Source organism: Artemia franciscana, chromosome 1 (genome assembly GCF_032884065.1).
Source record: "Artemia franciscana chromosome 1, ASM3288406v1, whole genome shotgun sequence".
NCBI classification, from domain to species: domain Eukaryota; kingdom Metazoa; phylum Arthropoda; class Branchiopoda; order Anostraca; family Artemiidae; genus Artemia; species Artemia franciscana.
In genome coordinates, this window is record NC_088863.1 from 4,369,070 (window position 1) to 4,396,511 (window position 27,442).

At 34.6% G+C, this 27,442-nt stretch overlaps 2 protein-coding genes across 4 annotated transcripts in view; both read left to right on the plus strand.

The window, feature by feature from the left end:
• LOC136024704 (neuronal acetylcholine receptor subunit alpha-10-like) overlaps positions 1–27,442 on the plus strand; it is a 644,557-nt gene that overhangs the window by 408,840 nt on the left and 208,275 nt on the right. The window contains exon 1 of one of the 3 annotated variants that reach the window (XM_065700123.1): positions 19,958–20,070. The exons of the other annotated variants lie outside the window; for them this stretch is intronic. Coding sequence (XP_065556195.1) covers positions 20,031–20,070 — 40 coding nt within the window. The 5' untranslated portion in view covers positions 19,958–20,030. Of the gene's footprint in view, positions 1–19,957; positions 20,071–27,442 lie in introns of those variants that run through there. 3 annotated transcript variants of the gene reach the window in all.
• LOC136024696 (heterogeneous nuclear ribonucleoprotein A/B-like) lies at positions 886–16,644 on the plus strand. The gene is made up of 2 exons (XM_065700115.1): positions 886–1,064; positions 15,689–16,644. The coding sequence occupies exons 1-2, from the start codon at positions 989–991 to the stop codon at positions 16,537–16,539; spliced, it is 927 nt and encodes a 308-aa protein (XP_065556187.1). The 5' UTR covers positions 886–988; the 3' UTR covers positions 16,540–16,644.

Sequence of the window (27,442 nt, forward strand, 5' to 3'; positions counted from 1 at the left end):
ATTTTGGTTAGAGTCTGCTTTCCTCTACCCCAGGTTTCTAAAACACCTTATGAATTGAGTTTGTGCCTAAGCTATTTTTGAGTTTTATTTTAAAAGCTAAAATGTATTTTTTCCAAATGCTTCAGAACACTCATTGGGTCTTATGCATCCTGCAGATATATTTCCGAAAATTTTACTTTTATAAAACAACTTTATTAAAGGTCAACGGCTCTTTGGAGAAGAAGGAATAGTTAAAACCCTGCAAAAGACTTTCCCAGAACACAATTAAACTCTAGAATATTCCTGAAAGCCTTATTCACTTAATGTGATTGCTGTTTAAAACAGCAAAAACCCCCCAATCTTTAATTTTACCTTGTATTCACGCAAATCTCCGTTTGTATTTGGAGACACTGACACATATTTTTGTTTTGTTTCTTATTCGGCTTACATGTGTATTAGGATCTTTTCTTTTGTGTGGCTTTTCACTATTTTGGAAAATAGTGGCAGTAGGAAAACGAACCTTTCAGGAATAAACTCAAAACCTAAATTATTCTCGGGAAAAGTTTTTTGGCTGTATTTTCAACTCCTCTCCTATTTCCAAGGCTTAGAAAATTGTATTAAAGAAAGGTCGATACACTTCTCAACTTTTGAAAAAAATACACGTATTTATTCATTTGGCTGGAGTCTATCCATTGACTCTAATCCTACTTTCATATATGAAATGTTCGCAAGACTTATATAATGAGGGTGATAGTTTTGGTGTATGATAAAACTCAGTTTGCTGCCAGTTACTAGATGTGAATACCAATATCCTAATTGGTTTAGTTTATATAGACACATTCGGTGCGCTAAAAGTTTATTCCCGCCAATATCTTCTGGTGATTTTCGCGCTTTTTCCGGCAATACTGAACATAGTGCTGGTCTCCTGCTTTTTCATCATTTAACTTCCTGAAAACGGTTTCATCTTTGTTCAGATAAAATTTCTGCTGGTTAATTAATTTACAACAAAATGGAGAATCTTAATAACCAATATCAACAAGATCAACCAATGGAAGAAGTATCGAATGGTCAAGAACACACAGAAGGTAAAATAATTTATGTGTACACTGTGGTAATCTACTGACTTCTCTATAGCTCTTACATATAGCCTCTGTTGTTTACTAATTTCTAAGACAATTCAACATTTCCAAGTTGAATAAATTTTCTCTAATTGTAAAGTATTAAGGTTAAGGGTATTAATTGTCATATAAATTAATTGGCTGCTGGTTCTTTTTTAAGTAGGCTAGTCTAGGCTATATACATTTGGTCATTCTTTTTGTTATTTCACTAATCTCTATGACCACTCAAGACTGTTTAAGTCAAATAAATACTTCCTGATTGTTAAAGTGTTAAATTTAGACTGTAGCAGATCCTGGATTTAAGAAGGAAGGGGTGGCTTGTTGCAAAAAAATTCCCTTATAAATTACCTTAAATTGCACATGCTAGAAATAGGATGATCCTGCAGTTGATGGTTAGTGATGATAATGAGCTGACAGATTGGGTGATTCTCAAACCAAACACCAGGGCCTGTTTTGCTGTTGCTTATCTAGGCATATTCTACAGATGAAGGATGACAGGTTGTCCTCTTTCACCAACTGTCTAGGGTAAATTTTTGCAGTTCATATTATTGACTTGCAAATAAGGTAAACATACCACCCAATGCCTTTTTTATGTTCTTTACAAATATAATAATTGCTGTTATAACTAATTCAAATTTAAGCACTTTTTGACCTAACTATAAAAAATTTGGGCACTGAGCACTTTTTATCTATACTAACCTTGTTATAAATAATTTTAGCACTGAGAAAATGTTGCATTAATTTTTCAATGGAAAAGATGGTGCTGAGAAAACATAGTATTATTTTAAAGAAAATGAGGAATAAGTTGTACTCTAATTGAAAATTTTGAAAGAGCTGAAAAAGTGCTTAAATTTGAATTTCCAGTAGAAGTGATTATTATATTTGTAAAGAGCATAAAAAAAAGGCATCAATTAGTATATTCACTTTATACAAAAGCCAATTATACTGTTTGCTATAAATTTACCCTTAATTGTAGAAAATAAGTGCTTATGGATTATTTAAAATTAAAAAAATAGACCAATGGTAAGTTTGAGACCAATGTTTTAAAGTTTGTGACCAAAAATTTGGTCACACTCAATACTCTTAAATTTGCAATAGAAGTAATTAGTATATTCATAAAGAACATTAAAAAGGCATCAAGTGATATGTTCTCTTTATTGGTAAGTCAGTAATGTGAACTGCAAAAATTTGCCCTTTCTAGGGCTGAATATAAAGCAGGTTGTCCAACATTAGGATGGGAGGATGTTGAAGAAAGATTTTAAAAAAATAGGAACTTCCTGGGAGTGTGTAAAGAGGGAAGCTTTTAATTAGTGGTAAAATTTTTTGTTGTACATAAAATTGACTTAAAAATAAAGTGAACAATACCACTTGATGCCCTTTTTAAGCTCTTTACAAATATGATCATTGTTTCTATTGTAAATTTAAATTCAAGCTCTTATTGAGTTCTTAAAAATGACCAAGATATTACTAGTTTTTGGCTGTAAAAAGGCTTAAAATAGCATAGCCTAACCATTCTACACCTTGAGTTGTTAGTAGTAGTGGTATAGATGAATGAATAATCCACTACATAAGGAGACATGCTAAAAAAAATAACAATTTTTACTTCATAATCTGCACAGTATTCCTAATTAATATATTTTGCAGTAGGAGAACCTTTAATTATCATATATATTTGTACATTAGGGAGTTGGTGCTATATACTCTATTAATATACAAGTTCTAAGAAATTCATGAATTTCTTAGAACAACAGGGGAAGAAGTGAAGATAGAGGTTCGCCTGCTGCAAAATATATTAACTGTGATTATTGTGGACATTATGAAGTAAGAATTGTTTTCTTTACATGCCTCCTTATGTGGTGGACTCCTCATACATCTATAACATAGCATTTGTCAAGTGATGATTGACTCAATACTTGAAAAAAAAAATCCTGATTTAACAGGTTCCATAGACCCACCAACTGACTAAAAAAAAATCAGCTCCACAGCCCAGAGTGGCACACTTCTTGAATTGTTTTTGATTAGGCTGTGTCCTCTTGTTCTCAAAGAGACATCCAATTGTAAGATGTTTGGGATAAGTTTTCAAGATTAAGCAGCTTGGATGTCATAATTATGCAGGGGTATAGAATGCCATAGACACTTCCTGGGTGGTTTGTTCTATGACTCTGAATTGGTTCTAGAATTTCTGGGTCTGATTTAATAAATAGGCCTCTGCAGCAACAGTCTTGGTATGCAAACTAACTTTTGTTCAATTATTTAGTAGACCAACATCATGTTTGGCATCACTTGGCCATAGGGTGCCTATAAACCATGAAGATTTTATGAAGAAATAGCTGACATCCTCCACTGCATAAGTTGCATCAAAGGTCAAGCCAAACAAAAGCTTAGGGTCAATTTTATTTGTTTTTGTTTGTTGAGAAATAATGGGTTGAAGATTAGGCATAAGAAAAATCCTAAAGCTAGCTAAACATTATTGTATTCTACAATTTTTCTTTTTGGTCACATTGGTAACACCAACTACAATTGCTACTAACAACTCACCACAGCACCAATCTGCCTGAAGCCAACAGAGCTATGCATGCTCCTCTTCATCTGAATCTTTTCAAAGTCTCCATCTTTCCAGCCCTTAAGTCTTCCCTAACAGTACCCCCCCCCCCTAAACCAAGGACAACTTGCTTTTTTTTTAGCTCTTAGATGGTTGACTGAAAAGGACACTTTGGAAATATGTTGTCCTTCATCCACAGATTGTGCACTGGCCATCTCTACCTTTATCTCCTTTATCCCTAGAAAAGAGGATTGAACTTTTTGTGTAGCTTACTGCTTGAGATATGGTTTGTCAGTGGGGTATCAAAAACGATCTCTTGGCAATTTCTCTAGCAACACCTAATACTTAAAAATTCATGAACAAGAGAACAGCTTAACTTCATCTAACTTTTTATAGTCAATTGAGTGATATTCTTACAAAATGTTAAAAATGTTCTTTTTAAATTAGCCTCTTTTTATGGCACTTGGTATTAACCAAGTGACATATAGTGATTGCAAATTCTGTCAGTCTGTCCTGGTTTTGCTAGTTTAGGCACTTCCAGATAAGTTACAACAAAGAAATTTGGCAGGTGTATCAGGGACCAGACCAAATTAAATTAGAAATAGTTGTTTTCCCGATTTGACCATCTGGGGAGGGATTAGGGGGAAGTTTAATTTGGAAAAATTAGGAAAAATGAGGTATTTTGACTTACAGACAGGTGATTGGATCTTAATGAAATTTTATATTTAGAAGGATATTGTGTCTCAGAGCTCTTATTTTAAATGCCGACCGGATCCGGTGACATTGGGGGGAATTGGAGGGGGGAACCTAAAATCTTGGAAAACACTTAGAGTAGAGTGACTGGGATGAAACTTGGTGGAAAAACTAAGCAAGTCCTAGATACATGATTGACATAACCGGAACGATCCGTTTTCTTTGGGGGAGTTTGGGGGAGGGTTAATTCTGAAAAATTAGAAAAAAATGAGGTATTTTTAACTTAGAAAGGAGTGATTGGATCTTAATAAAATTTCATATTTAGAAGAAACCTCATAATTCAGATATCTTATTTTAAATCTTGACCAGATCCAGTCCCATTGGGGGGAGTTGGGGTGAGACCAGATATCTTGGAATGAGATATCTGGAAAGATGAGATATCTTTAATACAACAAACAAAAGTTTGTTGCATTAAAGTTTGTTGGAACTATCTGCCACAAGCTTAGATTTGGCCAAATATTATCTGGAAAAGTTCAAACAAAGAACATTAAGGTTCATTTCGATGGCATTGGCTTTTACTAATTCAGAGAATTATCTTTTTTATGAGGTAGTGCCCAGCTGCTTTCCAAATTTTTAAGCCAAATTTGAGGTAACTCTAAGTACAATTCATGTTAATTTTTATTGTTCCCAATGAGAAGCTATCTGAAACTTATACTAAATGTTTCTGTGTACATTTTGCTGAAACTACAAGTTCAGTCTGATTTGGATAGTTTACAAATTAAGTTGTTATTAATTTTGATTTGGAATTCCCTGGACAATTTTTATGAGTAAATCCTCTAAAATTACATCAGTGCGAGTAACATGTTAGTTTTTCTTTTTATATTGGACCAAGTCTTTTGATGATAGAGTGAGTCAAAACAATTTTGATATAAAGATTCTACAGTACCATATTGGTTTTGTTGCAGGTGCTACTTCAAAAGGGCCATTTAGTAGAAGCTTAACCCCCTTTTGTTTAAACAAATAAAAACCAACTGTTTGAACAATTAAAAACCAACTGATTAAAAAAGAATTGGCTCCACAGACTGGAGTTGGTACACTTCTTGAATTGTTTTTGATTAGGCTATGTCCTCTTGTTTTCGAAGAAACATCCAGTTGAAAGATATTTGGGATAAGTTTTGTAAGATAGTGCAGCTTGAATGTCATATTCAGGCAGAGGTATAGAATGCCATAGAAATCTCTGATGTGGTTTGTTCTGTGCCTCTGAATTGATTCTAGAGTTTCTGGGTCTGATTTAATAATCGAGCCTTTGCAGCAACAGTCTGGGTATGGAAACTAAACTTTAGCTCAATTAAGTAGTAGACCCAGGTCAAATGAACAACTTTTAAATTCTGTGTATGGACCCTTAAAGATACCCTTTTCTCTTATTGTTGTATAATCTACATACATTGTACAAGTCTTTTAAAAATTGTCATGTTTACTTCAAGCTGCTGTAAATTGAATCAACTATGACAAGTCAAGAACCAGAAAATCCTTTAGAAAAATATAATTCACACTATATTTGCACAAAATATCCCAAATTACATACTCCCTATGTATTTTTCTATTTCTTGATGTTTTCAATATTGCTATGCTATTGGCAAATGCATAGAAAATGTGTAATTTTCACTGTTTGCACATTAGTTGGGGGGGGGGGGGTTCAAGTTATAATGAAGAGGTTTTTTGAGTGAAAATAAGTATTCTAGAATTAAAAAAAGTTATCTCCTGGATTATAGTGTTCCTTTTTGAGTAGGCCTAACTGTATTCTAATACCCCTTTGTCTATCCTGTATGGTAAAATTTTGTCATGACACACAAGTCAGGTAGCAAGACAGAGAATGCTAAATGAAGTGCATGATTATTCCTTAGATAACAGATAAAAACACTACTGTACCTCGTCATGCCATTTTCTAATTATAAATGGCTTCATCACTGCTGTTATAATTTGCATTTGGCCCTTTAAAAAGACCCTAAAGTGACAATTTATTCCTTATGCTGTTTGAATTAAAGTATGAAATAGGAAAAAATAGCATATTGCCAATTGGCCTACCATTTATTAGTCTTGGTTCATATACTGTATTCTATTTAGTTAAAAATATACCTAGTTCTGACATGAAATGTTAAGTATTTTCTTTTGTACCTATTTCCTTCCAGCAGTCTGTTCATAATATAAGATAATGCTATGTGGGAAGAAGAGCTGGATTGGTTAACCTGTGCTTATGGCCAAGGACCATATCTGGTCCCATTAGGGATTGGGGTTGCATTGTCAGGGGTCAGCCACAGTCACTTAAATCACTTCTATTTTAGCTTGTCACCTCTTTTTTGTGAAATTGTCACTGTTTTACTGTTTCAAAATTCGGTTTAGTTAGTGCTTATTTCTGCAAGCTAGAAAGGTAATGTAAAAATATATTGGAAAACAGGCTGGTACCTGTTGGAAATAAGTAGTTGTAACATTACACAGAAGTATGAAAAAAGATAAATAATTTGAAATTCCAAAGCAACATCTTTAAATGTTTACAGATTAATATTGCATAAATACCTTCATTTTTCATCACAATCTTTTGATTGTGCCGTTAATCCTTACCAGTTGGACTGGCGGATCCCGGGTGGGGGTGGGGGTGATCCCTACTACTCCTGTTAGGTCTTGCACCCTTCAAATCAATCATACCAAACCCTTATAGTTAAGTCTCAAACTAATGTATTCTCAGTCATGCATGTCCCCACTTTGCCAAATCATAAGTCCTATTTGTTTTTCCTCAATTTGATTTAATATATTCAATGAACTGAAATCAATGCGAAAACCACCACCAAGTCAAGTTAATAAATTAAATGGGTCCTAAAATTATTGAGAACACCAAAAACAAGAAGAACAATAGGGAATTTTTTAAGACAATGGGAAACAAATTAGAATGCATATTTCCCCTATTGTTCCTCTTGTTTTTGGTGTTTGTCATGGAAAGGCAGTGTGATCTTTGTCATTATTTAAAATCATTGAATAAAAAGTTTTTTTTAACTGAAAGTAGGGAGCGAAATTAAGGCTTAAAAATAACAGAAATTATTCCGTATATGAAAGGGACTGTGTCCTCCTCAATGCCTCACTCTTTATGCTAAAGTTTGACTGTCACAACTCTACTTTTCTACTTTAAAACTACTTTTCTACTTTTAAACAATAAAAAGTTTAGTGTAAAGAGTGAGGCACTGAGGAGGGGACAGTCGTATATTCATATACGGAATAATTTCTGTTTGTTTTAAGTTTTAATGTTGCTCCTTACTTTCAGTTAAAAAAACTTGTTTTTTCTAATTTAATTTCTGAATGTTTTTCAACAAATGCAGGTTCTAATTATGCTAAAACTGTTATAGCTTTAAGCTATAACATACTGTAATCCTTTTGTCAGGAGAAATGGACTTAGCCAATTTTGTTCTTTTTTGGAATCACTTTTGGCTATACAGAAAAAATAAAAGCCTTGCAAGTAGGGAATGGGTGAATCAGTTGGTAGAACACATTTTTTTTAACCCAAGACTTGTCAAAATATATAGAGTTTAATCTGCTAGGTATATAAACTCCTGTGTGTATGAATCCACTGTTTTTTTTTTTTTTTAGTAGGCAGCTTTTATTAGAGAACTAGCAACTAGCATAGATATATTATCAACTAGCTATATATATATATATATATATATATATATATATATATATATATATATATATATATATATATATATATATATATATATATATATATATATATATAGCAACTAGCTATATTGTATTGACATAATATAGTTATTTGAGAACTAGCAACTATTTATAATCAGAGTAGTTCAAATTAATGTTTTTCTTTTTTCCATTTTGGGCTTATCATCCAACATAGATGGATGTTTATAAGCCTGGATGTCAACAAGCGCGTTGAAGTGTTTCATGAAGTTAAGCTTAGAAAAGGATAATTGTTTTGACAGACGGCGGCAACTGTCAAAGGACATGTCCTTTCCAGATGTTGCTGGCTTTGTAGTTTATACAACATCTTTGTAAAATATCGTTTTTACAGTTTTAAAAACTTATTACAAGTATTTATGATGAAAATTGACTTTGTTCTTTTCATCAAGAAAAACTTGTTTAGTGCTTTTAAGTGGATTCTAAAGATTTCACCTTTTACCAAGAGTGGTGAAATTGTCAAGGGGTTTTTTGATTTTGAGGACATTTATACAGAAAACGTTAAAAACTGAAGTTTGTCTAATTCATTTTCATTTTTAAGTCATAATTAAGGGTATCAGATTTTCAGATGTACCACTTCTTGAGGTCGACTTTTGAAATATTATGCCTTCTTTTTTTGAAACTTGTCTGATAATGATGATAGAGCAATAAATGTAATAAAGATGCAATAGTAATAGATATAATAAAGAGTAATAGTAATAGATGATAGAACAAATCATTAAATATATCAAGAAAGTACAGACGATACTCTGGAGTAAAAATCGTACAAAATTGTTTTATTTATGAAGAAATAGCTGACATCCTCCACTACATAAGTTGCATCATTGTTCAAGCCAAACAAATACTTAGGCTCGCCTTTATTTGTTTTTGTCTGCTGAGAAAGAATAATGACTTTAGGTATAAGAAAAATCCTAAAAACAGCTGAACATTATTCTATTCTACAGTTTTTTATGGCACTTGGTATTAACCATGTGACATATAGCGATCACAAATTCTGTCAGTCTGTCTGTCTGTCCTGGTTTTGTCACTTCAGGCAAGCTAGGACAATGAAACTTGGCATGTGTATCAGAGACCGGACCAGATTAAATTAGAAATAGTCGTTTTCCCGATTTGACCATCGGGGGGGGGCGGTTAATTCAGAAAAATAGAGAAAATGAAGTATTTTTAACTTACGAACGGCTGATGGGATCTTAATGAAATTTGATATTAGAAAGGATATCGTGTCTCAGAGCTCTTACTTTAAATCTCGACCAGATCCGGTGACATTGGGCGATAGTTGGAGGGGGGAACCTAAAATATTGGAAAACGCTAAGAGTGGAGGGATTGGGATGAAACTTGGTGGGAAAAATAAGCAGAAGTCCTAGATACGTTAATGACATAATTGGAACGGATCTGCTCTGTTTGGGGGGGTTGATTCTGAAAAATTAGAGAAAATGAAGTATTTTAGCTTACGAAGGAGTAATCGAATCTTAATGAAATTTGAAGTTTGGAAGGGTATCGTGTCTCAGAGCTCTTATTTTTAGTCCTGACTCAATCCAGTGACATTGGGGGGAATTGAAGGGGGAACCTAAAATCTTGGAAAACGCTTAGAGTGGCGGGATTGGGATGAAACTTGGTGGGAAAAGTAAGCACAAGTCCTAGATACGTGATTGACATAACCGGAACGGATCCGCTCTGTTTGGGGGAGTCGGGGGGGGGTTAATTCTGAACGAATTAGAAACATGAGGTATTTTTAACTTACAAAGGAGTGATCGGATCTTAGTGAAATTTGAAGTTTGGAAGGATATCGCGTCTCAGAGCTCTTATTTTACATTCCGCTTGGATCCGGTGTCATTGGGGGGGGGGGGGTTGAAGGGGGAACCTAAAATCTTGAAAAACGCTTAGAGTGAAGGGTTCGGGATGAAACTTGGTGGGAAAAATAAGCACAAGTCCTAGATACAGGATTGACATAGCTGGGAAGGATCCGCTCCCTTTGGGGGAGTGGGGGGGGAAGGGTAATTCTGAAAAATTAAAAAAACGAGGTATTTTAACTTACAAAGGAGTGATCGGATCTTAATGAAATTTGATGTTTGGAAAGATATTATGTCTCAGAGCTCGTATATTAAATTTCAACCTTATCCGGTGAAGGGGATGTTGGGGGGCGGAACCTAAACTCTTGGAAAATGCTTAGAATGGAGGGATCGGGATGAAACTTGGGTGGGAAAAATAAGCACATGTCCTAGATACGGGATTGACATACCCGTAACGGATATGCTCTCTTTGGGGGAATTGGGGGGGGGGGGAGATTAATTCTAAAAAGTGAGGAAAATGAGGTATTTTTAACTTGCGAAAGAATGATTTTATCTTAATGAAATTTCATATTTAGAAGTACCACGAAACTCAGATCTCTTATTTTTTATCCCGACCGGGTCCAGTGTCATTAAGAGGGGGGGGGGGGCGAAAATCTTGGATAACGCTTAAAGCGGAGAGATCAGGATGAAACTTGATGGAAAGAATAAGCACAAGTCAAAGATAGGTGACTGACATAACCGGACGTCCGCTCTCTTTGGTGGAGTTGGGGGGGGGGGGGCTAATTCGGAAAAGTTAGAAATAATGAGGTATTTGTAACTTACGAACGGGTGATCAGATCTTAATGAAATATGATATCTAGAAGGATCTTGTGCTTTAAAACTCTCATTTTAAATCCTGACCAGATCTGGTGACATTGAAGGGAGTTGGAGGGGAAGCCGGAATTCTTGGAAAACGTGAAATCGAGTTATCTTACGAATGGATGATGTGATCTCAATGAAACTTGATATATAGAAGAATTTCTTAGATGCTCCATTTTCAATTGGAATCGGATCGGGGGACATGAGGGTTGGAGGGGGGAAACAGAAATCTTTAAAACCAGAAATCTTGGAAAATGCTTAGAGTGGAGATATTGGGATGAAACTTGATGGGAAGAATAAGCACAAGTTATAGATACGAGATTGACATAATTGGTACGGATCCTTTCTCTTTGGGGGAGCTGGGGGTTGTTAATTTGGAAAAGTTAGAACAATTATGGTATTTTTAACTTAAGAACGGGTGACTGGATCTTAATGAAATTTGATATTTAGAATGAACTCATGTCTCAGAGCTCTTGTTTCAAATCCCAACCAGATCTGTTGACATTGGGAGGAGCTGGAGGGGGAAACCAGAAATCTTGGAAAATGCTTATAAATGTTGTAGATATGTGACTGACGTAACTGGACTGGATCTGCTCTAATTGGTCGAGTTAGATGGTGGGGTTCAGTGCTTTGGCGAGTTTGGTGCTTCTGGACGTGCTAGGACGGTGACAATTGGTAGGCGTATCAGGGAGCTACACAAATTGACTTGATAAAGTCGTTTTGCCCGATTCGAACATCTGGGGGGCTGAAGGAAGAGGAAAAATTAGAAAAATTGAGGTATTTTCAACTTGCGAGTGGGTGATTGGATCTTAATGAGTTTTTATATTTAGAAGGATATCATGACTCAGAGCTCTCATTTTAAATCCCGACCGGCATTAAGCCTCTGATTTTCTTTTTAAAGCAATATATTGATTCTTAGAATTTCGCTAGAGCTCATACCATGAGCTCTTGGCTCTTACGACCTCATCACAAGTGCCATGTGAGCTCTTAGCTCTTGTTCTTTTTGGATACATTGGTAACACCAGCTACAATCGCTACTAATAACTCACCACAGCGCGAATCCGCCTGAGGTCAAGAGAGCTACGTATGCTCCTCCTCATCCGAATCTATTCAAAGCCTCCCTTTTTACACCCTTTCAGGAAGTTCCAGCCTTTAAGTCTTCCTAACAGTACTCTCCCTTCCATACCAATGACAACTTGCTTTTTTTTTTAGCTCTAGACGGTTGGCTGAAAAGGACACTTTGGAAATATCCTGTCCTTCATCCACAGAACGCGCACTAGCCATCTCTAAGTTTCTCTCCCTATAACTCTAAAAAAGAGGGTAAAATTCTAGTTAATTGACTTCTTGCTATCTCGGAAAGGGTTTAGGTTAGGAAAATGAGACTTTCAGGGTTGACTCTACAGGCTAAAATGTGTCCCAGGAAGGTATTTTAAAGTACCCACCTCAACTCCTTCTCCCTCTAGAGGGCCCTGACATTTGCCTACATGAGAGGTCTATAACTATTGAAATTTTGATAAAACAACATTTTACCGTAATTACTAGTTGCTTTTTCTCTTCCTTTAGTTCTTAAAATGCAATTCCTGTTATTTGTGTAGAATTTTGAGCCATATCAATGTTTTTTTTTTCTAGATTCAGGAAATGTATTTGCATATCTTTAAAACCTTATAAAATGGAATTATGCAAAGTTATGAAGCTGAAAACAATTTTGTTATACTTCAGTTAAGCAGAAGATCTATTTTGCAAGGTTTCACTTTTATAACACACATATTTTTAAAGGTCATCAAAGGTCAGGGCCCTCTAGAGGGAGAAGGAGTGGAGGTAGTTGCTTCAAAATACCTTCCCGTAACATACTTTAGTCTGTAGATTCATCCCTGAAAGTTTTGTTTTCCTAACCAAAACCCTTTCTGAAATAGCAAGAAGTCAATTAACTAGAATTTTACCAAAAAGAGGATTGAACCATACTTTTTGTACAGCTTACTGTTTGAGATATGGTCTCTCAGTGGGGACCCAAAACAGTCTGTAGGAATTTTCCCTAGTAACACCCAATACTTAGAAAATTCATGAATAAGAGAACAGCTCTACTTCATCTAACTTCTTATTGTCAATTGAGCGATATTTTTAAAAAGTGTTAAGAATGTACTTTTCAAATTAGGTTCTTTTTTTAAAGAAAGTCTTATCTGTTCCTTATGGTGGTATTCCAATATAGTTGTGTATCATTAGTCTAGCTGTTAGCGATTGTTTAATCTCCTGTGCTTCTGTTCTGTGTTTTAGGTTTTTGGCAACGAATTTAGTTTTGTAAAGTTGTATTACATACCATTTATGGTTTTGTATACACTAAATAATCATATTATTATTTGGGCCAGTTGATGGGGTCTCTTTGCTCTTCTAAATGGGTGCCTCTTCTTGTTTCATTGGTGGAATCATCAAAGAGAATTTGCATTCATGTTTTGAAAGTATTACCATTTCTGGAAGAAAAGATTAACTTGTTGTCAAGCATTTGGAATTTAGAAGTAATCAAAGGTTCATTTGTCAGTATTAAAGTTTGTTGGAACTACCTGCCACTAGCTTGGATTTGGTCAAATATTATGTGGAAATGTTCTAATGAAGAAAATTAAGGTCCATTTTGATTGCAATGGTTTTTACTAATTTGGAAAATTGCCTTTTTTATGTGAGGTAGTGCCCAGCTGTTTTCTGAATTTTTAAGCCAAGTTTGAGGTTACTCTAAAGCACAATTGGCGTTAATTGTTTATTCGTTCACAACGAGAAGCTGTCTGAAACTCGCACTAAATTTTTCTGTGTACATTTTTCTTAAACTACAAGTCCAGTCAGCTTTGGATAGTTTACAAATTAAGTTGTGTTTTCCCTGGACAATTTTATAAGTAAAAGCTCTAAAATTACATCAGTGCGAGTGACATCTTGGTTGTTCTTTTCATATTGGACCAAGTCTTCTTTTGATGATAGTGAGTCAAAACAATTTTGATATGAAGATTCTACAGTACCATATTGGTTTTGTTGCAGGTGCTACTTCAAGACAGCCGCTTAGCAGAAGCTTAACCCCCTTTGGTTTCTCAAAAATATTAATTATAGTAGGTCATTCTGGCTAGTATTGCTACATATAATTTTTGCTTTACTTAACAAAGTTTTGGCCTTAACTGTATTTCTCACTTTGAAGTGCCAGAATGATATCTTATTATGGCGGAATTATTTTAACTCTGATAAAGGTAGCATAATGTCAGAATTATATCTTGATATAATAAAGGTAGTATGGCACTAAAAGAACCTTAACTTGCCAATCTTGGGGCATGGTAGAATCCTGGCCTGTTTGATGCTCATGTTGGAGGTCACAGATGGACTCCAAAGGCTACCCCAACGCAAATCGTCTGGCGCAAGATATTCTGGTGTGCTGACCTGGATTCCCAAGGTGAGTTTAAAAGGGAATCAAATTAAAGCGAGGATTCTTACTGGCTCAAAATGAAAAATATCACTATCTTCCAATTACATACTATTCTTCAATGGTAAATTGTAATATTTTGAAATTCATATTTTTGACTTGAAAATTTTATTTCAGTGGATTAAGTTTCTGATTTTTGTTTTATGTACTTGTATTATAATTTTAATAAAAAAAATTTTCACTTTTGTATTAACATGTTCTAATAATTAAAGTTATTTTGGAAATCAAACTTTCTGAATCGTTTTATTTGTTAATTATTCAAGTTCAATTTCTAGCTTGTTTAATTGAGACACTGATTTACAGGAAAATTTAGCTTGTTTCAAATTAGGGACTTTCAAATTCAACAAAATATTCCCTATATATATATTGTTGACCACTTAACTGAATGATCGTATCAATTATACATCACCAATATATCATTTTGGACAGCAAAATGTTTGAATTTTTAGTTCCCGAAAAAATAAGCTTGTGTCATGAATAATTTTTTTTTTTTTATTCTGGCAGTTTGTGTTTCAGAACAAACTGATTATTTAGTGTGTTTATTGTTATTGTTCGTACTTAGTTTAATGTTCATTTGATTTTATATTTATGTCCATATAATGTTCCAAGAAGAGTAAATTATTGTCTATTTGTACCTATTAAGACGACGTAAGAATAATTTCATTTTTTGGTATGTAAGGTTAGAAGTCTTGAAATAAGCATATAATGGTCTTCTTTGTCGTTGAAAGATTTTTTTATGTATATTCCAATATCTTCCCTCTAATCTAAACATGCTGGGCCTACTTGGTCCTTTCTGATTTCTAGCATACCATTGATTTGTTATATCCTTTTTTCGATTTTGTTTTGATCTGTAATAGTATAAAACAATACATACAAAAGGTACGATCCATACAATTTATAATATGAAAGGTTTTAACAACCCCACTTTTCTTTTACAGAAGCTGTTCGAAAATTAAGTTTGTTGACTGATGGAACTTTTGTCTGGTTTTGAAAGTTTTGCTGCAAAAATATTTATTTTGTAACATACTGTCTTTTGAATGTCATAAGCTATCCTGTTAGATTGGATTCTGCTTGATTTACTTCAAGACCGGTGCACCTTTATTCAGAGCGTTTAATTTGATAGTGAAGATGCAATATTTTATTAATTACTTTTGATAATTGCCAATTATTATTTTTTCAGCTTGATATCTTATGGAATTTCAAAGACACATTGTCTTTCTACGGCTACACGATTTTTTTCTTTTATTCAAGATTCTTCTGAATAACACTCATTTTTGTAATAAACTGCAAATTTTTGCGTATTCGAATCAGATATATGACCTATAATTAAATTCTCTGAAAATTCTTTTTTGACCTACTTTTTAAAACTGTTTGTTTTAAGAAATGTGTTTTTCCTAGTTTTTTTTTCTTCTAGAAAACACAATATTTTATGTTCGAATGACTAAATTTTTCTTCTGTCATTTATATCATGTTCATACTCTTTTCTTGTCCTAATTTTTGATTTCTCTTATAGGACACCATCAAGGCGAAAAAAATTCCCACTTGGTTGGTAAGGACGAAGAGAAGAAACTGTTCGTTGGCGCCTTAAGCTGGGAAACAACCGAGAAGGACTTGAGGGAGCATTTCTCAAAATATGGTGAAATTGAAGGAATTAACGTCAAAGTTGACCCAGTCACCGGCAGATCTCGAGGTTTCGCTTTCATTAATTTCAAGACCCCTAATGCCCTAGATGATGCCATTAATGCAGGTGAACATGTGATCAACAGCAAAAAAGTTGACGTCAAGAAAGCTAAGGCTCGTACCGGCAAAATCTTCGTTGGTGGTCTAGTACCTGAAATCAGTGATGACGATATTAAAGCATATTTTGGACAGTTTGGCAATATTGTTGAAGTTGAATTGCCATTTGATAAGACCAAGAATCAAAGAAAAGCTTTCTGCTTCATCACCTATGATGATGAAAAAGTTGCTAATGAATTGGTTAAGAAATCAAAACAAACCATAAAAGATAAAGAGGTTGATATTAAGAAAGCAACTCCCAAAGATGCTATGATGATGCCCCCAATGAGAGGCGGTCGAGGTGGACTTCGTGGAATGCGTGGCGGTGCTGGTATGGGTCGGGGAGGAGCATGGGTAGCACCAGGTAGCTTTGGCTATGGTGGGGGCTATGGTGGGTATGGCGGTGGATATGGTGATGATGCCTACGGAGGAGCTGGTTATGACTATTATGGCAGTGGGTACGGAGGTGGATATGGTGGTGGCTATGAAGGATATGGCTACAATGGTGGATATGGTGGCTACAGCGGTCCTACCCGAGGCGGAAAAGCAAGGGGTACACGGGGAGGCCAAAGGCACGCACCATATTAGTGTTTTTCGACTTGTATGATTCAAATTAAACTATATTATGATATTGTCAAATTTTTGGCAAGTCCTTTTTTGTATCAGAAGTCATTAAAAAGACCGTTTTCTAAATTTAGTGTTGTTTTATTGTATTGGGTCGTACGTTTCATTTTGAATAGGTATCTACCGTAAAGATTCGTAATTACCACCATCGATACATAAGCTTGCACCATGGTGGGTTGAATATGATTAAGTATAAACAACTTTCCTCTAAACTTGCTTGCATTCCTGCAACAACTCATGGAGCAATAAAAATGTAAACAAATAAAAATAGATGTCGGTTCTTTTGGCCGTCAGTACGTCTTCAAAGAAAATTAACATTTTGTCTTATTTCTATTCTACCACGTCTTGGTTGTCTATGGGTCCTGAATAAACACCCTTTTTTTTGTTTCAGTGAGTGGATGGAGGACTAATTTAGGCCTACTTTGAAGAGTCTATTCAGAAACGCTACATTGTATGCAATATAGATGTTGTGCTCGGTCTTCAACCAAGCCCACGAGTTTTAAATAAGGAAGCTTTTGATCAGATTCAGAATTAGAGATAGGATTGTTTGAGATGATACTGAGTCCATCTTCTATACAGCACATCAGCAGCAAACAGATGATGCATCAAATCCAGAGTTGGCTATTAAACAGGTGTAGGCTGGGAAGAACTAGATTATTCTGGATAAATTTTTTTATCTAATTCTAAAAATCATTGAAAACGAATCTATTAGTATTTTTCTCAATGATATTAAAACAAATTTAAGCTTGGTTTGATGTATGAGTGAATGTTTGAAGCATGCAGACAGCTGGGTGAACATTCATTAGGAGAATTAGAATTCATTAGAAGATCGACATTGAAAGAGGAACCTGTGTCTGTAAGCAAATAATTCAAACGGAAAGAGGAAGTTTCTGTACCCCTCCCACTCGCTAAAATTAATGATTGTCACCGACCCCAAACTCCAATTTTAGCATATGAAATTCACTACCTAAAAAGTAAAACCAGGTTTGTCAGAGGGAAAGATCGTTCGTGAAAGATTGTCTCAATGAGAGTAAATCTTTCTAATGCCCCTGTATACATCGTCAACTTCAGTTTGAAAAGCTTTGATTGAATGCAGTAGGAAAAAATAAAGCTTGTATTTGGTTGAGTTTTTTAAACATCTGGACTATTTGTTAGTAGTGTCCATAAGTAGAAATTCAGATAGGGATACCAGAAGACGAAATTGCTGTGTTTTTAAGCAGCTAATTAATTAGCCATGGCTTTTAACTTTTTCATCACAGTCCGACAGCTTGATTTAAATTCTAGCCTCTGAAATTGTCATGAATTGGTAAAAGCCGGGTAATTTGTTGCTTTTGTTTCACTAATCCTTGTCTCCAACGCTAATAGCCATTCCTAGCACAATTGTTTGCTGCCAAGAAACTTAAAACTAAATTAATAAGAAAAAGACCAAATGTGCCACTTCCCGCATTGAACAATCAAATCTTTATTGTAATCATTGGAACTTGAAAAAATTATTTTATTTATAAAGCTGAAAATTATTTTCAGTGATCCATTTTTAATTTTTCTGGGATTGTGAACCCTCTAGATCAAATTTTAAAGCTTAATTTAGTCAATCAGTTTCGGGGAACCATAAGAGACCAAATTTTGAGTTACATTGAATTTTGGGCTACATTGAATTGTTAGTAATATTAGTAAAACATTGTTGAGATGAGAATTGTTTTTAGTGCGTCTCACGACAGTCTCAGAAGAAATACATTTCTAAATTATTTTGAAACTAAAAGAGTATAAACCAAAAAATATAACAAAATGTTATGTAAAGAAATTCAATAAAAACTACATGGCCAGCATACATTACTGTTTATTTATACAAAAAGTTTTACAGTCCAGTCTTTAATTACAGGTTAAAAATTAATGGTCATCTTGGGTAACATTTGCCGATAAGATGTATCTTAGAACTCCTTTATTTTGTAGATGCCGCATAATGCAGTTTTAAGGAAATTAGAGGTTAAAATCTAACCTAATTTCCAAATCAAGGTACATTCCCAAATTTGCTACATGTCACTGCTTTCCTAACTCTTGAATACGGCCCGGTACACTACAAATTTTTGAAGCCTTGTACATACCCTCTGATATATCGAAATTACGCATTAGCATAATCATTGTATTATTCTCTATTCTTAAGTCATGATGTGGCGACATAGCAAATTGTATTAAGAAATTATGGCTTTAATTCATTTCCTCCATCTTCTGTATCCTTCACAGTATCAACTTTGACAGGATTTATATTCCCTTGGGGAGCAATCGCAGGAGACAGCTTAGCTTGGTCCCAGGTACTCGACACGTGGGCTATAAACTGTCAGTGTGTAAAGTTTAAAAAAAAATATTTAAACTTTTTTTAAAGAAAAATGTATAACATTAATGGATTAAGGTTTTTTAGGGAGTGTTCAATGCTTTTATCAACACAAAATTATACAATATGATGTGAAACAAAATGGTTATTATTTTTTATTTATTTTTTTTGGGGGGGGGGTTCTAAACTCATTCAGTTTAAAAATGCTTTTTTTTGAAATTGTCACGGTACGAAACTAAAAACAAGTCTTATTTAAACAATGTTTTACTAATATTTTTAACAACTTCATTCTCTCCCCTGTTTACTTGGAGGTTAGGCTCTTAGAAAACATCCCAGAAGAAAACTATAAGCAAGATGGGTTGACATCGTACGTATTCGATTTACTACTGAAATTATCGACCAAAAGAACCCTTAAATCTCACTCAGAACAGTCTACTCGGCCAGTGTTTGTACTTCTACCAATTTTTGTGAAATCCACTGAATACCTATCCATCTCACGACAAGACGGAGAAGCCAACGCTATGTGGCCAGAAAATTGATAGATAACTCTTAGCCTGAGAGCCATCTTTCATCTTCAATTGAAGATTAACAAGGTAAAAAAACTGGAAACACTGCACTCTGAAGATGACTATGGTGCTGACGTTAGTCTACTCTACGCTGTTAATGCAGGCGAGCGAGAGTTTTGAAGCTCATCTGACAGACAGCAACAAAAAATTGCTTAGAAAACAATAGTTCACGAGACGAAAATAGTAAAAAGTAACTACTTACTTTGCTTACTTCACCTACAAGTAAATTACTTGTGATTTGTTTCCCTTTATTTACTAAGAGCATTTCAAAGATCGGACAAATACCAAACACATTTTTACCCGAATCATCAAGTTTTTTGCCACCTCCTTCGATACATTTTCTTTGATTCCCAGGTCCTTGTATTCTTTACAGTTTATGTCATACAATACAGTATATGACTTAATGGTTTTTATTGATTTTTCAACATCTATTCTCATTTTTTCTTCTTTTTTTTGTCTTACTACTTGATCTTTTTCAGCTTAATATTGAAGCGTGACGAAGCGATTTTTTCGCTTCGGATGGCCTTTTTGTGGCTCGGTGAAGCAATTTTCGCTAGTCGATGCAACATTCGCGGTCTGTCAGAACTAAGCTAAGTCAAAGTAAGCTTTTATCATCATTTTCCAACCTTTTTGTTGCGACAACCCTCCAAATGAAATAATATATAAAGTTAAATAGTTAAATAACATTTTAAATGTTATTTAACCCACATATTTAATTAGCTATTAGTTATTACTTGCTTCTATTTATTGATATATGCTCTAACTATTCTTTCAGGTCTTTTTTCGAAGCTATTAAATAACTCATATTTCCGAGATCGCGTTCTCGCATTTGTTCGTAAATTGGATTGAAAATATTATTTACTAAATAAACCATGTTTCTATACATTAACATTTAGTTTTTTCTGACCCACAGAGACCCCTTTATTACGGGATGGGGATCTTATAAATCGAGAAACTATGCTTTGTATTCCCAGTTTAAATTATGAGGCCGAGTCTGAAAATCACATAAGAAGAAAAAGGATTTCACAGCTGGAATATTAATTCAGAATAATCTACTGAGGTCATTAATTTGTTTCTGCATTCATTCTCAAATGACCATTTGAAGAGCTCGGAGGACGTAGAAGCATGTTTAGTCGAATTGATTGGGGTTTGGCCATTCTCAACGATGACAATAGCCATACTAATTTTTAAACGTTAATTGTTGACCAGACCATCAAAGTCTACATAATGCGTAGTTTTTATATTTTACATTCAGGATTTATTTCCGGGCTGCATTACAGGCCACATATGGATGAAATGAGGATGACTATTGTGCCAATATTGTATTCCGTTTGTAATTTGTCGTATTGAGCAAGTCTTCAGGTTCCAACCGTAGGTTTTATGATTGACCAATTGAAGTGAAGGGACACTTGAAAAAGTAGGTTTTCTATCCGTTTCCTAATATGGAAAACCATACAAATATATAGTATTAGCAGACAATACATGAGAACTATTAGTATTAAAATAGGAAATGGCTTCAATTCGTGATTTTTTTCGGGGGAGGGGGCAAATTTAATTTTCAATATTAAGGAAGATGGAAATTCGTTGTTTTTCCAAAGAAAATGTCAACAAAATTATTAAAACATCTTTACAAAGCCTGGGGGGCGGGTGCCAGATGGGGTACAGTCGCCAACCCCCCCCCCCCCCCCAATTGACGCTATTGGATAAAGGCTGTTCAAACATTTTTCATTTTCTTGTTTGGATTAACCAAAGAGATGCTTTCACATCACAGCGTATGTAGACACACACGTTTGGCACGTTTAATCGTGCCATTTAACCTAACACTTGGAAAACTATAGATTCTATGACTATCTTAGCTCTATGACTATCTACCTCAGTTCTACTTTTTTAATTCAAATAAATAATTCAACTATCTTATTTCAAATAAATTTGAATTAAAATCAAATAGTCGTGGGCATCAGGTCATGACTAATTGTAGAAAAAGCCAAGACAGATAGTCCAACCGAGTGAGAGGCAATTCTGGCATTAACCCCCCTTATTAGGATTGTATAAAAATGATGTTACTTCATTTGTTAATAGATATGTCTATTTATTGTCCGTCCATGCGTCATTCTTAGGGCAGTAGTAGAATTGAGGTAGATAGTTATAGAGCTAACCACTCAACGGCTTTAAACATCCTTGCTTTAAGCGGTGGACGTAAGCTAGATGGGATGACTGACTGACTGTCCGGTATTTATTAATTAATTAAAAATTTGCAACCGGAACCCCTGATGAAAATCCACAGACCTTATATGAGAGGGTCATTATAGAGAAAAATAGTGAAAAATAAAGTTGGTTGAGAATGCTGGACTAAGCTGATGCAATGAATAGATACTATTTGGAAAGTGAATGGAGACAGTGGGCACCCTCCCCTCGCCTATCCTGAAGAGAGAAGCTTAAATGCTATACACTGGACATTGGGCCAAATTTGAATTAAAATCAAATAGTCGTGGGCATCAAGTATTGACTAATTGTAGAAAAAGCCAAGACAGATAGTCCAATTGAGTGAGAGGCAATTCTGGCGTTAACCCTCCTTATTAGGATTGTATAAAAATGATGTTAGTTCATTTGTTAATATATATGTCTATCTATCATCCGTCCATGCGTCATTCCTAGGGAAGAAGTAGAACTATATAGTGTCTATATAGGTTGTACTTTCACATATCTCATCACCGGATCAAATTCTGAGCCATGCGCAGTCGTATTACAGCTGAGTTTGACACTTTGGGTTCCATACTACTAAGCTGATATCAAACCTACTGTGTCATTTCTGAACGGCTGTTTAAACCAGTTTATGGCTATTTCCATTTTCTGGTTTTGTAGGACAAATGTGACGCTCAGATCTAGGTACAAAAAAACTATGCTTTGGAATTTCTTTTCATTTATTACGCACTTAGCTACGTTGTAAATATGGCGAGAATGTAAACATAAATCAACTGAGAAATGAAAAGCACTCTCATCCGTTAAATCGCCCTTTCTGTCTTCCAGCTCTGCTGCCTTTATCTACGTTTAAAAACTAGACAGCAGCAAATTTGGTGCTTAACTCGAACTTAAGGCTAAATTTTCTAACTAAACTGCTTAATTTTCAAAGCAATAAATATAGTGCTACATTAATGATTGAATGTGGAGTCCAGGCATTAGAAGCCCACTTATAAGATATTTACATTATTTTAAATTACAGCTTCAAGTTTTATCCTGCTTGAAGGAAAAATATTTCATGCGGAGCATCATGTTAAGTTTTACTTATGAAATTTATTTAAGGTTTCTCTGTCTCCAATGAAGCTTAAAGAAAACCTTTTAATGCATCTGTTTTGGCTGATGGATCGTTTTTAGGCACGTACGTATGTATCGAACCCTCCTTACTCACATTCCAGGGTGCACCAGCCTGACACCTGAGATTTTGAAGTGTTCTTCCATGCTTTCCATAATATCTTACAATAATAAATTTTTTTCCTGGGTTACAAAACCAAAATATTCCCTCTTCTCCCAGAGAACTTTACTCTTCACGTAAGCCTATTGAAAACAAAACCTAAATTAGATTAAATTAGTTTGTACTTGCTATTTTATTTTGAATTATCCATTTTAAACGTCGTACCACAGATTTGAAAAGTATTAAGTTAAAAAAAGAAATAAAACAAACCAAAATTTTACTCTTACTGAATTGCAGATATATCATACAAAATATTACTTAATTTATGTCCGAAAATATAAGCTGTGTCAATCAATAAAAGTCATAAAATAATTCCCCCTTTTACTAAGTTGTCTTCAGCAAAAGGGTGTAACCATCATGCCTGTGCTTAAAATTTCTTAGATCGGTCTTTATGAACTCGGGAATTGCGAGTGAGCGCCAGACTTGGAGTTAATTAGAAGGTAAAAGTAAAGCCAGAGGTCATTTATAAAATGCTGTCTTAGATAAGCGAAGCCACTCAAAGGAAGTTTACTGCACCATCTATTTGTATTAAAAATAGATGGCTTTAACATTTTTGTTAAAAGCTCCAAATTTTTCCTAAGCAAGTATTTAGCGGGAAGGAGGACTGAGTCATAAATTTTTCTTTCCTCAAAGTAAAAAGTTTTCTTGATGAATAAAATCTGTGTATTCCACACGTATTTTTTAGTTTAAATTTAGGGGTGAGATTAAAAACATTATTGTAATTTTTTTTTTATGAAACTTTAGGTGAATAGTTTTTTGTTTTCCTTATTCAGGGTCCAGTTCTCGGAAATTTTAATCAAAAGCATGAAGAAAATGACCACCTAATTTAATTAATAACCAGCCCAGGGGTAGCGTAGCGTAGAAACACGCTATCTCTACAGGGGTATCGGTTCACGAAAATGTAGGGAGGAAGAGGAGTTTTTCATAAAAAAAAATACAATAAACGGTATGTTGAAAATCTAGGGAGAGGGCAGTTTTTTTCGGTTTTCTCCAATGAAATTATTAAACAAGGATATGTTTCAAATATAGAGGGGGGCAACAACCTCCTTCCCCCTCCAGAGAGAGAAAGATAGTCACGAAATCATTCATCGTTCGAAATAAGTTCACGAAAATGTAGGGAGGGAGAGGAGTTTTTCATTAAAAAAAAAAAATAAAAAAGAAAAATAAACGGTATGTTGAAAATCTAGGGGAAGGGAGTTTTTTTTCAGTTTTCTCCATTGAAATCATCAAACAAGGATATGTTTCAAATATAGAGGGGGGAAACAACCCCCTCCCCCGTCCAGAAAGAGAGAGAGAGAGAAATGAAGAAGAGAGGGAGAGAGAGAGAGAAAGAAAGAGAGAAATACAATCCTTCATTCCTTTTCAGATGACCCAGCAAACTTCAGCTGCTATTGCGATTTTTTGTATTTTATCCCAATTTTGAACTATCTTTTTCCATATCTGTATTTTTCTCCTTCTTGTATTCTTGAAAAATGTTATTTTTCGGCAAACTTTATAAGCTGAGTGACTTTTAACAGTAAAAATACACCAAAGAAGTAAGGAGAAAGCTGTGAGTGTATGTTTCCCTACTTGTCCTTTACATCAAGAGAAAGAAAAAAAATAACTCCCTTATAGAGAACAAGAAAGAAAGTGAGACAAAAAGACGATACGAATATCACTCACAATATAGCGCGTTGGTGATTATAGAAACACATACATTGACAAGATGATTGAAACATTTGTACACGAACTCCAATCCCCTGATAATACGAACTTTTTCAAAAAAGCAACACTTGAAAAAGAAAGCGGAAAATCTGAATTTATGTGACGAACATTTTATTGCTTAATCAAAAAACAGCGACGTCTTAGCTTTTAAAAAATGTACAACTTGGAGCTACTCTCCAGTTGAAGTCCTGTGGTGGCGCAGTGGGTTTGACCTTAGCTTGGTAATACGGGACCCAGAGATCGAATCATGCTGCAGTAATACACCGCAGGTCCGACGCAGGGACCTTAGTAGTCAAGAAGCTTCGTTAATCTGATACAATAAAATACAATACTCTCCAGTTGAATGATTAAAGTGGTTAAATTTACTTTTAACAGAGAAGATACACCAAAGAAGTAAGGAGAAAGCTGTGAGTGTATGTTTCCCTACTTGTCCTTTACATCAAGAGAAAGTACAACTTGGAGCTACTCTCCAGTTGAATGATTAAAGTTGTTAAATTTACTGGTTCCTTAACACAATCACGGAGTTTTTCAAAGTCCCCAATATAGGTACAAAAAATATAAAATATGTAATTCGGGTTCATTTAGTTTTGCAAGAATCATGGTTTAGTTTTCTTTTCTTTTCTTTTTTCTACCTGTTCCTCTTTGTTGTTTTATTTTTATTTGTTGACGATGTGATTTAATTGAATGAGCTACAGCGAAGTCATTTAATTTCCTAACACTGGCTATGGTTTATTCGGTTTTTTTTTGTTTGCCAGCGAAAATAAAAGAATTTACCAATATAAAAATTAAATAAATAAATACAACTCACGTTATCCGGATCCGTAAAACCAACCGCATCAAACCAAGTCCTTACAGCAGAGAAACAATGATCCAGAAGGCGTCTTGTATGTGACAGTGTTTCATCGTCTTTTAAATGAAGGGCCAAAGCCCACATCGCACAAGCACTAGCTTCCAACTCTCCCGAAAATGCTGCATAATATGTGTTCGGCTCAAATTCAACGTGATTTCCAAGCTCACGAACGTTAACATTCATACCTTTAACCAAGGAGTAAGAAATTAGCGTGTGAAAATCAGCAAACACCTACGTTGATCAGGACGATTGGTAGCAGAAAATTGCAGATGATCGCTTCAAGACACTATTTCTTTAAAGTTTTAAGACAGCAGTTGAGCTACCCAAATGAAAGTTAAAGAGACATTCAAAAATCGACATTTGAGATGACTGAAAATTTGAGAGCATATACCTAAAGAGCAATTGTGCACCCTAATTTCAGACGGGATAGTAAATACGATCTCTGACCCACTAAAAACGGTGCATAGTTCATATTATGCATTTGAAAACAAAGTAAAATCTGAAATAATTGTTGGTGCGTAGTGCTTTGCAGTAAAGATTTCTTGTGTCCTTATACGGTATGCTAAAGTTCGACCTTATCTTTACCTTCTAATCTTTTATTATTTGAAATATTTGCTTCAAAAGGGGAACAATTTAACATTCATGTAAAAGCAAGACGAGCAAGCGCTGGGTTGATAATCCTTTGTCCGAGGGCATGGGTTCAATCCCTGGCTTGGGCTGTTATTTGGTTTGAGATGGGGATCAGTGGCCTGTTTCCATAAGCTTAACCAGAATCGACCCACTACTAAGGGTTTAAATATATAAAAGGAATCATAATTTGTTTGATTCTCTTCTAAGAGCATCTTGAACTCATTTTAATAATATACTTCCCCTGCAACCCTGATTTTCAAACATAAATTAATACCAGGAAAAAGTTTGAATAAGAGACGAACCTCAGAGAATCAAGCAGCGAACTAACTCAAGGCCTCATACCCTATAAACATTACCGATGATAATGCTGCCACTAAAGCTAGGCTACTACTGTTAATTAATATTTCAGTTAATATGAGAAAGTGTTCGGTCTTAACTTCAACTTTAAATAAATAAATTTATTTTATGGGCTAGAGTTCATTCCTCATTGTTAAATTTAAGATACTTTTAAGTTCAATTGAAAAGGTAGGCTTATTATTCCAAACGCCATCTATGGTGGTTTTTCTAAATCAAAACACTCAAATAGATGGTAGTCAACTCAAACTAAGATTCCAGAAGCTTCCAGAAACTTTGTTTCAGCTTTGACAGGCCATATTTTTCACTTTCCTGCCCATTTTAAACAGTTTTAAGGCTAAAACCACCTCTAGCAATAGAGGCTTAATAAAAGGGGCTAGAGAAATAGAAAAAAAAATTGTAAATCTTCCAACAAATTGGTCCTATGCAAGAATTATACCAAATGAAATGCTCTTGTTTTGGTTTTTTCTGACCTGTCCTGGCAGTGAAGACAGCACAATACAGTGGCTTCAACCCTGGAAGAGGACGTTTGCCCGTATCCTTTAATGATTTTGGAATATACTTGTTCTGGGGGGTATTTTCATTGTAAAATGCCTTCTCTGATATCTCACCGAGAAAAGAAAAAAAAAATTACAAATTGCTTCCCTAGATTATGAAAGTACATTTTTGAACTGACATCGGTGCATCAATACCCCATTTTTGAAGGAAAACTCGATATTTTGGTTTAAATTTCATTTAAAGATAAACTGTTTTAATCCATTTGAAAAAAATACTTCACAGCGACAAATCAAACCACGGCCTTCCATGGAAATTAACATGAGTAGGACTGACAACCCCCATGATTTCTGAAGACCAGAACATGATTTGCTTATTACTGAAAAAAAGGGACAAATGAATTTGAACTATCAGTTTAATATGTGTATGCTGATATTTATTCGTTAAAGTCTTAATACTTTTGATTCATT